General features: G+C 33.3%; 3 protein-coding genes across 3 annotated transcripts; 2 read left to right on the forward strand and 1 right to left on the reverse strand.

Moving 5' to 3' along the window:
- The first annotated feature begins 23 nt into the window (after nt 1–23).
- On the forward strand, nt 24–4,318 carry LOC138933424 (solute carrier family 12 member 8). The gene is made up of 10 exons (XM_070296125.1): nt 24–356; nt 444–624; nt 703–848; nt 920–1,151; nt 1,324–1,525; nt 1,603–1,837; nt 2,145–2,465; nt 2,559–2,720; nt 2,849–3,027; nt 3,277–4,318. The coding sequence occupies exons 1-10, from the start codon at nt 105–107 to the stop codon at nt 3,434–3,436; spliced, it is 2,070 nt and encodes a 689-aa protein (XP_070152226.1). The 5' UTR covers nt 24–104; the 3' UTR covers nt 3,437–4,318.
- A 371-nt stretch (nt 4,319–4,689) lies between these two features.
- Nucleotides 4,690–10,006, reverse strand: Gammacop (coat protein (coatomer) gamma). Its single transcript, XM_070296009.1, has 6 exons — nt 9,868–10,006; nt 8,434–9,538; nt 7,771–8,350; nt 7,273–7,586; nt 6,996–7,194; nt 4,690–5,558 (listed from the first exon to the last, which is right to left on the reverse strand). Exons 1-6 carry the CDS (start codon nt 9,905–9,907, stop codon nt 5,172–5,174), a joined length of 2,625 nt encoding a protein of 874 aa, XP_070152110.1. The 5' UTR covers nt 9,908–10,006; the 3' UTR covers nt 4,690–5,171.
- A 646-nt stretch (nt 10,007–10,652) lies between these two features.
- Nucleotides 10,653–12,812, forward strand: LOC138933062 (N-alpha-acetyltransferase 30). The gene is made up of 3 exons (XM_070295524.1): nt 10,653–11,232; nt 11,688–11,863; nt 12,126–12,812. Exons 1-3 carry the CDS (start codon nt 10,947–10,949, stop codon nt 12,441–12,443), a joined length of 780 nt encoding a protein of 259 aa, XP_070151625.1. The 5' UTR covers nt 10,653–10,946; the 3' UTR covers nt 12,444–12,812.
- Nucleotides 12,813–13,242: the final 430 nt, after the last annotated feature.

Consider the following 13,242-nt stretch of genomic DNA (forward strand, 5'->3'; position numbering starts at 1 on the left):
TACGAAATTATGTAAAGGTACGTCATCTTTATGCCGATGTAAAAGAATTTTATAATAAACTGTACGCGAATCAAAATTGACGAAATTAATAAAATGAAACTGATATGTCATTTATACGACAAATATGTATATATATATATGTACATAATTGTTACATAGAAGATATGGAATCAAACGAGCAGAATAGACTTCCAAACGGTGACATTCTGGTACGCAGGGATGTCGATTGGGCTAGATACGGTTTGCGAGATCCAGAAATGCAAAGAAATGAGAAAAGACACAGTGAAGACAGCAACAATGCACTCGATCCAGAAATGTATCAGGCTGGAGCAAATGAATTGTTCGCACAAGAATATGTAAGAAAAACAATTTTAATTAATCGCGCATAACGAGTATTGTTATTATTATAATTACAACACTCTTTTGTATTAAATCTCTTTTAGAGTTCAGATCCTTGGTGGAAATCAAATTTCTTCATCTCCCAACCTGTATTGTTTGGTACTTGGGATGGAGTTTTTACATCTTGTCTTATTAATATATTTGGAGTAATTGTATTTTTGAGATCCGGTTGGATAGTTAGTCAGGCAGGTGTTTTGAATGCCGTATTGATCATTTTTTGTACAGGTAATATTATTGCTTACGAAACAAATATGTGCAATTGATATATCTATTATTATTATTATTATTATGTACTGATTGCAGTGTGTATTGCATTAGTGACAGTATTGTCAGCTGTAGGAATATGTGAACGATGTAGAGTTGAAAGCGGCGGAGTTTACTTTTTGTTATCACATGTATTGGGTTCTAGGTTTGGCGGTTCTATCGGATTACTTTACTGTTTTGGACAGGTAAGGGCGAATAAATTCTTTTTTTTTTATTTTACAACATTCCAAGAATCTGTTTGTGGACTTTATTTCAGGCAGTAGGTTGTGCTCTAAACGTTTTAGGTTTTGGGGAATCAATGGCTGGCCTTGTAGATTTGGAATCGACATGGGCACAACGTGGTTTCGCATGTGCAGCAGTGGTACTATTATCTGTAATTAACGTTGCTGGTGTTAAATGGGTTGTAAAATTGCAGTTTATTCTTCTCTTGATCCTACTCCTTGCTGGTGTCGATTTTATGGTTGGAAGTTTCACTCATACCACCATTGGTAAAATAATATAGCCAGTTGAAAGTGTCATAAACACATATATGTTTCACAATGCAAACGGAATGTTTTTAGCATTCTTTGTATATATATATATACAATATATCCTATTGTAAAGTTATATATATAACAAATATAAATTTAAGTAAAGTGACAATAGCATTTATGCTTGCAGATTCTGGTTTTGAAGGCTGGTTATCAGGAAATTTAAAAAATAACACTTTCCCCATTTATCAAGATGGATATAATTGGTTTACTGTGTTTGGTGTATTCTTTCCAACAGTCACTGGTGTTTTGGCTGGGATTAATATGAGTGGAGATTTAAGACATCCATCTAGTGATATTCCCAATGGTACTTTGGCAGCATTAGGAACTGGGTAAGAAAAATTGTCACTGATATAAGTCATCTTTTGTGAAAACATTTTGTTTATGTTAAAATAATTTCTTTTTACAGAACATTTTTGTATTTATGCTTTTCACTGACTCTTGCGGCAACTTGTGCCAGAAACGCTTTACTAACAAACTTTACAATAGCATCCACGGTATCGGCAATTTCGGTGCTGCTACTCGCTGGTCTCTACGTATCATCGTTTAGTAGCTGTTTAGGTGCTATGTATGGCACACCTCGCATTCTCCAGTCTATCGCCAGTCAAAATGTCATACCAGGAATGAGATGTTTACAAAGAGGGGTGATTATTTCCTTTATCACATTTGTTTTTTTGTTTTTTCTTTTTCATCAATCTTTTTAATCAATTATTTTTAAACTCTAGGCGCAATCGTGTTGTTTCGAATCTTACAAATTTAGATAGAATATGAAAAATCAAACCATATATAATATAATAATGTAATAAAAAATATTAGATAATAATATATATAAAATTTAATTAATATATAATATTGACTATATAAAAAAGATAAAACTCGAAAAAAAATATAATTTTTTTTATCATAAAATTCTACAAAAAATTGATTAGCAGCAATAATACACATTTTCAGAAGGGACCAAATAAAGTACCTATATATGCTATGCTGGTTGTTGCTATGGTAACATTGACGTTTATCATTACCGGGCAAATTAATACACTTGCACCAATTGTGACAATGCCTTTTTTACTTACGTACGCGTGCTTAGATTACGCGTATTTCGCTCTCGCACAAACATTTGATCTTCGGCATACGCGCGAGCAAAGATTTCGTACACAGTCTCCAACGTTCGATCGCAATTACGGCTCTTCAAGTAGAAACAATTCGATGACAGATACGGATAATGATTTAGACAGCTTATTTCCCGAGAGAATAAGGCATAAGAATCTTGTGGTAAGAAATCATGTGAATTTTTTTGAAATACGATATTATTATTTAACGTTGTTTGATGTATACAACTTTATCGAATAACAATAATTTTTCCAGAGAAATAACAGCATTTCCGATAATAATGTATACGTGGATTCATCACCAAGTATTGAGGATAGTGTTAGCGTTATCAGTGCATCGGAACGAAAAGATCATATACATAATAAATTAGAAAATTGGTACAGTCCTTTGTGCAATAGATGGTTTTCCTTATTGGGTGTAAGTATTTGAGCATATTGGAAGATTTATTATGCCTGCTAAAAAGTATTATTTCTTTATGTAAAGAGGGGTAGTAAAAATTTGTTTTAAAACATTTTAATTATATTTTATGTACATTTACATTGCAGTGTCTTGTAAAATTGCTTATAATGTTTCTCGTACATTGGGGATATGCTATCGTTAATATCGTCGTGGTATTTCTCGTCTGGAGTTATGTCGGCCATGCCAACCCTGCTGTTAAACCTGGAGTTTCGGCAGAATTTCAATTTTTTAAATGGCTTCGGACTGCATTACTTAGACTTGTGGGGTAAACCTGATTATTGAATATTATACAATATTATATTGAATCAATGAATTCCACAAAATCAATCACATTTTAATTTTTAAAAATTCGAATTTTTTTTTCTCCCTCTCCTTAAAGTTAAACCTATTATATTTGACTAAAATATTTCTAAAAAATTTGTGAGAGAGAAGTAGGGAAAAAGGGTACATATATGCGAAGCTTTTTCATTGCCATAATATCAATATTTCTTTACATTGTATTTTATTGTTGTAGGAGAAAAGTTTATGATTACGAACAAATTGTAGTAACGCCAATACATCCAGGTGTTGAAACATGTTCGGCTCAATTAAACGAAGAGAACGAAGACTTTTCAGGAAGAAGAAGATATCATCAAACTGCTACTGTCACAGGTCAATATGTTAATGTCGATTAGATTTGTGATTGTTATCTTGGTGGAATTATGAATTACGCGTTAGAATTCACATATTATTTCAGTATTTGTTTAGAATACATTCTCATTGGTACAAAAGCAAATTGCATACACATATATGCCTAATATTTAAAATAAAACTTCGAGACTTGATAAGGACCAGCTTGCAGCAATCTTACTTTACAAGTAATCATAATTTTCACTTATTTTACAATATTATCAATTGTGCAAGCAGCTAATATAATAATTAAATTTATTGAATGTACATATACATATTTTCAAAATTTAAATTTTTCTTTAATGTATATATACATATTTAAAAATGCAATATAATTGCAGCTTTCATGATATTTTAACAATTAATGAGATGGTGGATTAAATTCAAAATTGATTGTATGAAACGTACAAAGAATTGATGTTAATTAATAATAGATTTTTATAATGCATTTACTTGGCATGAGTGCCATATACGCAGTTGAGATAATCTACGTTTTTTTTGTTTTTTTTTCCTGCAATGTCATTTAGCTTGATAGACAACTAAGAAAAAATATCAGTTTGGCTGATGAGCTCTTGCCAGAAAAGAATACTCTCATATCTATGATACAAGAGTATTCTTTTATAATATTGAACTTTTTTACGGTTGCATAAAGAATCAAGCAATAATGACAGTATGGCAATCGTATGAAAATATACTCTGTAAATATTTGATAATATATTTATACATTATTTAATACTTTTATAATATATTCTCGAACAAAAGCACAAACTAATTTGTGTAACTGCAGACTATAAATGTATGTATAAAAGAGACAGGTCTAATGTGTATATTGACAATTTTCCCTATTTATTTTTTGTGGATTTATTAAACTTACCAAACAAATAAATATTTAGAAAAATGGAATTACTTTACTTTATATAAGTGAAGTTATTTATATATATATATATATATGTGATACAATTAAGAAAAAGAAATAATGTAAAAAAAATAAAGTTTGTAAAATATTTTTTCTGATATAATACGGCATTTTCGATAAATTAAATATTTCAGAAATTAAAAAATGAAGACATTTTTCCTTTATTTTAAGTTTATATAATTTTTGAGGACATTCTTGTATAGGTTAACAAATGCCTTTAACACTGTAATTCTATCAGAGAATTTTATGAATAAAAATATGATATATATATATATATATATATATATATATATATATATATATATATTTTAGTCTTGATATAATCCTAATATTTTATAAATTATCCATTTGGCATACAAGCAAATATTTTTTTATTAGTTTTAAAATAAAATATTAGATTCTATTTCATTTGTTTTATCTGAAATAAAATTTGTAAATGATTGTGTATATTAATTTATATTATACAATGTTCAAAAAAAGAAATATATTATTAATCTTCCAATTTTTAGAATTGATTTTTTTTTGAAAGTACAAAGTCATATATGAAAAAATTTTATTCTATATGTTTTTGACTTTTATTTTTTTTATGTAAACATAGTATCATGTTTTGCAGTTATCATAATTGATAACACAGACCGTTCTATGTAGTACGAAATTTGACCGAAATCGCACCAATATAAAGAATATATCAATATGCTTTATATATATTAGGAGATTGTTCAATGATTACTGTACTCCTTGATGAAAAGTCAGGTAATATACATATATTAACTCTAAGACAAAACAAAAATATAGTATTGCATCATAAAAATAATTTATATAATCTATCCTACAGACGAAACTATTAAATCAGCCACATCTGGATCTTGACAAAGAACAGATAGCTGCATTGTAACTTGTGTTCCGTTCAGTGCTAATCTTGCGCGCGCTAATACTTCTTTTCCCCCTCGAAAGACACCGCTTAGGAGCAAATTGTGCGCAGCCGCTCCGCTTTGAATCTTGTTACTGCGTTCCACAGCCTCCAAGCCCAGAAATCCTGTGAGACTTTGAATCGCTCCTTCCAAAGAAGTTACCGAGGCTCCCAAGGCGAATGTCTCCTCTAGCTTGACAAATCCTTTTGCAGCATATGTATCCCAAGCGGTATTAAAGTCGAAGCCTCTGTTACCAACGCCACGTACTTGATCGGCTAAAGTCACCTCCAAATCCTCCAACTAAAATATAAATGTAAAGAATAATAATTTCGATAGTATAACAAAAATTATGTTATAGAGAAAATATTCAACGATATTGCTTTTGAACAAAATTAAAACAAAAAAACAAGCTGAATTGTGCAAATTGGAAATTTGCACATTGCTTCCTCATCATTTTATCTCACAAAGCTTAAGCTCTTTTAAACATGCGGATTTTTCAATTTTTGCTTCCTCACAGGGGAAGCTTTGTGAGCGAGATAAAAAGATAAAGAAACAATATATAGAAATCATATATAAAAATTACATGAAATATACGATTACAATAAATTATACAAAAATCAATTAATTAATTAATATTTTCAATTTTACCATTTTTGAATTCTTCCATTCCGTTAAATCGATTGGTATTAAATAAATATTTTAACATGCGATAATATAATTATCATATAATTAACATGTAATATTGACATATAATATATAAAACCAGCAACTTAGTCATTTAGGAAATTTTGACAATTGGAAAGAGAATTGATAGAAAGTCAGCTCGATAGCATCCCGAGCGGGATTTTAAAATCGGCTCGATTTAAACCTAATGTTAACTTTAGAAATTCATTGGCAAGGTAAAATCGGGCTAATATACACCCATGTTTATAACGTTGGAAAATCATACCTAGGATATATTACAAAATATCTTTTTCTAAATTCAAAAACTTATATTTAAAAAGAATTTTATAAAAACCGGGCATCGATCCTCACCAAATTCAATACCAATCATCCTTTAATGATACTCTATTCATGTTAAAAAATTTAACTTGATATCTTAAAATTTGTGAAAGTTATAGGATGTGTACAGACATTTCTCAAAAAATTCCAAATTTTATAAAATATAAATTCTTTCACTGATCCTCACTAAATTCAATAGCAACCATCCTTTAATAATACTTTATTCATGTAAAAAAATTTAATCTGATATCTCAAAATTTGCGAAAGTTATAATGTGTACAGATATTTCTTAAAAAATGAACCTTTTCATCGATTCTCACCAAATTCAATACCAACCATTCTTTAATGATACTCTATCCATGTAAAAAAAAATTTAGCCCGATATCTCAAAAATTGCGAAAGTTAGAGATTGTACAATATATTGCGTACACACATATACACACACATACATACATACATACATACATACATACATACATACATACATATAGACATACAGATATTTTTTAAGAATATAATTTTTCGACGTTTTGGAACATTCTAAACACATTGGCATAGAAAACTCAAAAAAAAATTTTGTCACGAAAACAAAGCTTCCTCTACAAGGAAGCAAAAAAAAAAATGTAATGTCTCTCATCAAGTGTATTCACACATTTTGCCAACTATTCACATATATTGTCAGAAATACACATACAAATATTATTCTCATTATATTATAAAACTAATTTTTTTTACCATATACTCATCATGGTATCCTTGATCTGCATCTGGTATTCCCGTCGTTGGATCGCAATCCCTCGCCATAAATCGAAGAGTCGTAGGAATGGTAGCGACGCTCGCATGTATATCCTCCGGATATTTTAATACTGTATAAGTAGTTCCTGGCTCGTTATAAGGTAATCGTGGACACGGTACCACGCATACAACAGAGTAGCTGGAAATAGAGATGATTCGTTATATTTGCCGCAAGAATAATATGCAAAGTAACATATATAGCCACATTGATAATTACCCTTCGGAAGGTTCAACAGCTACCGCTACATCCTCGAGGAGCTGATCAGGAAGAGTGTTGATACAATCAAACTGCAAGATGAGATACTCGGGAAACGTGTGCTTGATACATTTGACATTGTACTCTGTTTCGGATTCGGTTAGTTCGAATACTGACGAAGATTTAAGGAGCGACATATCTCGAATAATTATGGCTAAATGCGGGATCTGTGATAATTTCTCCATAAAGCTTTCCTCTCTAGTCAAACGAGGCTGCTTGATAGTAGTATGCACTTCCACCTGGACCGGTTCTTCTATCGTCTGAGCTGGAGGTATCTGTAATATGTGATTCGATAATCATTAGTAAATAATATAAATATAGATTCTATTTTTTAAATTAATCGTAAACTTTCCGACAGAAGAAAAAAGAAAAGACACGTATCAAATATGAATTGTCAATCTTGTGACATGTCTCTTGTCTTCTTAACACGATCGATATTATAAGAAAATCGGATAATACCTGAGAAATGTCAAACAATTCTTCCATAGGTGTCTGCATATAATTTCGCAAAGCTCTTTCTAGAGTCGGCACGGACAGCGCAGGTGGTTGCACTAACGGCAGTATAGTCGGATCGTTTTGCTGCTGTAAGATCGTACAGTAGTAAGCCGCACGATCGCGAACCTCATCGTCCGAATCCAATTGACAGCGCGACAGCAACACCAACACGTTCGGAAGCAAAGGCGCACAAGCGGCAGCAAAACGCGCTAAAGCAGTAACGGCTGCGGCGCGCACGCTAGCGCTCTCGAGGATAACACGATTATAAATGAAACGGATATATCTCGACGGTTGTTTCGATGTTGGACCTTCCTGACCAAGTAAATGCAAAATACGAACGGCGAGGGAGATGTGTTCACAATCCTCGATAAATTCGCAGAGATGCGCGAGCCCCGCTTCCTTCGCTTCCGCATTCCCTTCCATTACGGCTATAATAGTGTCGGCGATCGCCGCTTTATACTCAAGTCCTCCCTCGTCTCTCAACATGGCAGAGAGAAAATTCATCAAAACTGCATGCTTACGAGGAAATTTTTGACACAGAGCCCTGAAAAAAAGTGCAAAAAAAGAATTAAGAAAAAAAGGCATGCATGTATTGGAAAAACTTTTATTCTGCAACATCAAATCTACCTGATAGCTTGTACAACTACTACTTTAAATTCATCTGAAATTTCCGACACGAATGTAGCAATCTGCTTCATTAAACGGTCCACTGAACTTTCCGCACCAGTTTTTAAAAGAGTAGTGATCGCTAAAGTGGCAATCGATCTGTTTGAATCTGTAATCAAATTTTCCAGATCCAAATTACACGCAGTGACTGCCGCTGGATGAGACATCGCGACTTTGTTCAGAGTTCTAACAGCAGCAAATCGAAGTGCCGGTTTCGGTGAGCCGCAAAATAATTGCAAGACGCTAATTGCAGGTCCGATCTCTCTGGCGCCGCTTCGTCCAAGATTAACCAGAGCGTGCGCCGCCTCGTATACCACCATCTCGGATTTATGACGTAGACACGACTCGATGAAACCTATCAATTCCTCACCTTCGTCTACCTCGTCTAACAATTTATATGCCATTCTAATTAGCATGCATGCCGCATAAGGGCTCTTTGGGCTAGTTTTCATAAGTTTAGCGACCAGTTTGATCACTGCGTGCTTATCCGTCTTACGTGCTTGGTACAGAACACCTAAAGCGTGATATTGAACCATTACGTTATTAGAATTTAATGCCTCTTGTGCCTCGTTTGCCCATCTTCTCGCAACGTCGCCAGACACGCTCGTCAAATGCAGAGACGAAACAAGAGCGGCGCTGGATACAGCTGGTGAACGATCGACTATAGCTTGCTTCATATATCGTTCAATGGCTGCCAACATGCTGCCATCGGTAATGGTACAAAGTGCCCGGATGGCAGCAGCTCTATATAAATCCTCCTTTCCTGTCATATCTTTTGTAAGACTGGAAGTAACTATAATTACATCCTCGGCTAAAGAACTCAATTCTTTGATACCTAGATAAACTAGTCGTCTCAATATGACATCACGTGATTGAAATAATTTGGTCATAGCGAAGAAAGCCTCTGTGGCTTCCATTGTACCCAATTGTTCGCCCTGATTGAGTAGATATAAAATCTTTGTAAGAATGTGGGCGCATTTTCTTGGATTTACCGGTGTATTGTTAAATGTACGTGCTTCTTGAAGAACTGTAGTCTTTTCCAAGTTTTGAAAAGGATTTCCACCACCTAATTTAACAAGAAAAACAGGTGGCAATATAATTTAGCGTTAAATATTGAATCTTGTCTAGTGCAATAATAGAAAAATGTACATTTTCGAGAAAAAAATTCTAGACAATCATTATATAAGATTTATTACGTATTTCAAAACTATATTTATTATTGACACTTGAAAATGTGTGTTTATTAGTAGCTGTCAAAGAGAGAGAGAGAGAGAGAGAGAGAGAGAGAGAGAGAGAGAGAAAGATTAACCTATAACAATCGACGTGCAATTTTTAACTTGCACACGATCAATGCTTGTCCAAATAATAATAACAATGCAGTTACTTAATAATTACCATCTTCTTCCTCCTTCTTGTCTCGTTTAAACGCAATCATTTTATTGCGAGGTCTGATAAAATTTCAAAAAATAGAAAGATGCTACGACACGTCACCTCAACTAACCTCGATTAACCATTAACTGCCATTAACCTCGACGTATTTCTTATGGCCCTCGCACACTGGACGCGATGAGCGATAACCAATGAGAGCTCTGGTTTACCGAAAAAAAATAAAGCTTTCATTGGATATCGCCCATCGTTCATCGCGTCCAGTGTGCGAGGGCCATTAGGCCGATATTACATTTGTCGTACGACAAACTTTTCAAGCGCATTGATTAGCTAATTTCTAGAGACTCCAGAAAGTTTCTATTTTGCAGCCAATCAATATGCTTAAAAAGTTTGTCGTACGACAAATGTCCTTGCCATTGGCTGTCGTTAGTTAGATACTGAAAACTGTCGATAGCAAGTTACCGAATCCCTCTATAGGCCAGTGGCTCTATCGCAGTCGGAAGTCGGAAGTCGGAAGATCGGGGTCAGAACCACAGACTTCTATATAATACTAGACTGCTAACTTTTGCGAATACATGGCCCCGAAAAGTATGTTCACAACACATGCGCACACAGCACATGATTTCTACTTAGATCACGCATGCGTAGATGTTCATTTCTCACACTTGTGACACATACTTTTCGGAGCAATTTTTCGATCAGCATATAAGGGAGTTAGCGGTCTAGTATTATATAGAAGTCTGTGGTCTGTTGAACTCGTAACTCGGAACTCAAAACTCTCATAAATATCATGTTCCGTGATTGTAGCAGTAATCGCAGAAAATCCAATATGGTGTCTCTCGTACAGCGGTTTACATCGGATGTCTGTATTTTGAGATAAAATCATTGTCCGCCGATTGCGTAGATAACAGTAATTATGAAAATTCGATTGAAAGAATCGCGTTGCTGCACGTGAAAACTCTCATGCCACTGTGTCTCGCGCACAATTGACAGCCGTGAAGAGATCGGTGCCTCGAAGACAGTGGCCGAGAACCTCCTGTCTTCCTTGGTGTGCGGAAAATTTTGAGAAATAAAAAGAAAATTCAAAAATGGAAACTGGCAAGGTGGAAGATAACGCGGGAATAAGTGATTCGGAAACGGCGGCGATCAAAATCAAAGAAAAGAAACGAAGCTCGATTGCAGACATCGCGACCCTAGATATAAAATCACGTCTTAGTTTGGACAAGACAGAAGAGGCTTTCAACGAGCCTCATGTTAACGGGGTAGCTCAAGTGAACGGTGTCTGCGATTCTCCTCAAAGAACTGCCGATGTCACCGTCACCGGTCTTTCTCCGCAATCCGAAACAATGGAAGCTAGTCATTTAAACCAACATGGTATTATATGGTGCTGCTTTCTTACTTACTGTGCATAGAAATGTAGAGAGAAATGCAATAGATAAACTTAATTTATACGCATGATAATATAAAGTAAAGAGACTATATGGAAATAATATACATGCAAGTGTTTTATCGTTTATTCATATTACTATGTCTATTACTGCAAAAGATGTATAACACACGCTAATCTCTCTTTGTATAGTATTTGGGATATATATTTTCTTATTGATGCCAAGCTAAACGCTGACTTGGAACAGACTATTCCATCTCAAAGAGTTATTTTTTATTAATCTTTATAAATTATAAACTATATATGTCAAGTTTAAGATATATATTATTTGTAAAAAAAAACTATATATATATATATATAATTATAATAATCGTATACTTCTTGTATCTTTATACAGAACGCTGAGAATTAACTAAAACTTGTATTCTTTGTCATGTTACAGAACAACCAGAAACATTAGCCACGGAAAGTACAGACAACGATATCCAATATGTTAGCTATATGAGCGAACTACAAATGCCTGATATTATGAAATTAATACAAAAGGACCTAAGTGAACCGTATTCTATTTACACATATAGATATTTTATTCATAACTGGCCGAAATTGTGCTTCCTGGTATGTGCGCTCTAGAAGATCTTTAACCTATTGTCATATTTGAACGATACTTGGTATATGTAATATTATGCAAGTGTTACAATGTTAGTAAGAACTTTGTGAGTTTTATTCGTATAATTTGTGTCAGGACTTTCAAAACATGTCTTAATATGGCTTTGAATAATGTGAAAGAATAAAAAAGAATTTAGTCACAGCTTTGGTTCGATTCTTTTGACTTTCAGATGTAGAACTTATAGAAAACTCTTACTTTTTGTTCATCAAGGCGATGCATGGTGACGAGTGTGTCGGTGCCATCGTCTGCAAACTGGACATCCATAGGAAGGTGATAAAGCGCGGCTATATTGCGATGCTAGCTGTTGATGTAAAGTTTCGAAAACGGAAGATCGGATCGAATCTCGTGAGACGAGCTATTCAGGCGATGGTGAAGGACGATGCGGACGAAGTAGTTCTAGAGACGGAAATCACTAACAGGCCAGCGCTACGTCTATATGAGAATCTTGGATTTGTGCGTGATAAACGATTATTTCGATATTACTTGAATGGTGTGGATGCATTGCGATTAAAATTATGGCTCAGGTGAAATTCATCCACATGCTTATGTCAATAGGTTTTTAAATAATTACAATGTTGAAGAGATATAACATCTATGCTCTAATATATCAAGCAAACGTGTGACATTAATGTCAAAGAGATTATATGTTTCTGTACACATAAATATATTTTCAGTTAAGATACTGTGCTGTTAATTATTTCAATGTTTTGAGGAATTCAATTTATGGTTTCTTTAGTTGTTAACGATATTTAAAACATTGTGTATATAAAAAGATTCATGTTGCGACAAACTAATCCCTATTATATTATTTTGGAAACAATTTTTAATCATGAATTTATTTTTCATATTGAGATAAATCTTCTCTAACAATCTAATAGCTTACTGATTATGTCTATATATATATATATATATATATATATATATATATCATTTAATAGTGCCTAACTGTTGCCTGACTGTTAGTTCTTTTGTTATAAATCTGTTGCAATTTCTTTGATATTAATGTCAGTGTGTGATTGAGATAAATTTTAATTGCAGCTTGAAAATATAAAAGTAAAGAGTGATAGCAAGAGGCAGAATCGAGAATGAAAAATGTACTGAAAATAATTAATGTATTTTGCAGCGACTCACATTGATCAAATGTACATCTTGAAACATGTTTTTATAACTGATTTGAAAAAAATTGTTGCAGTTGTAAGTTACTAGCATGAAAATTTTATACAAGATTATATATATAATACACAGAACATCTTTCACATTATTAGATAAATATAACTACAGAAAAAAATAGATTAAATCGAAGAAAAAGTTTATAAACATTGATAGT

The sequence above is a fragment of the Polyergus mexicanus genome, unplaced genomic scaffold (genome assembly GCF_030449975.1).
Source record: "Polyergus mexicanus isolate NDT 795.1 unplaced genomic scaffold, iyPolMexi1.0 SCAF_5, whole genome shotgun sequence".
Classification (NCBI taxonomy): domain Eukaryota; kingdom Metazoa; phylum Arthropoda; class Insecta; order Hymenoptera; family Formicidae; genus Polyergus; species Polyergus mexicanus.

Excerpts from the sequence above, each read along its gene's own strand:
- Gammacop (XM_070296009.1), bottom strand. The coding sequence starts at position 9,907 with ATGATTGCGTTTAAACGAGACAAGAAGGAGGAAGAAGATG. Across the intron at positions 7,587-7,770 it reads AATTGTTTGACATTTCTCAG|ATACCTCCAGCTCAGACGAT; the intron begins GTATTATCCGAT and ends CACATATTACAG. Across the intron at positions 7,195-7,272 it reads GCTGTTGAACCTTCCGAAGG|CTACTCTGTTGTATGCGTGG; the intron begins GTAATTATCAAT and ends CTCTATTTCCAG.
- LOC138933062 (XM_070295524.1), top strand. The coding sequence starts at position 10,947 with ATGGAAACTGGCAAGGTGGAAGATAACGCGGGAATAAGTGATTCGGAA. Across the intron at positions 11,233-11,687 it reads TAGTCATTTAAACCAACATG|AACAACCAGAAACATTAGCC; the intron begins GTATTATATGGT and ends GTCATGTTACAG. Across the intron at positions 11,864-12,125 it reads GGCCGAAATTGTGCTTCCTG|GCGATGCATGGTGACGAGTG; the intron begins GTATGTGCGCTC and ends TTGTTCATCAAG.
- LOC138933424 (XM_070296125.1), top strand. The coding sequence starts at position 105 with ATGTCATTTATACGACAAATATGTATATATATATATGTACATAATTGT. Across the intron at positions 1,526-1,602 it reads TTGGCAGCATTAGGAACTGG|AACATTTTTGTATTTATGCT; the intron begins GTAAGAAAAATT and ends TTCTTTTTACAG. Across the intron at positions 1,838-2,144 it reads TGAGATGTTTACAAAGAGGG|AAGGGACCAAATAAAGTACC; the intron begins GTGATTATTTCC and ends ACACATTTTCAG.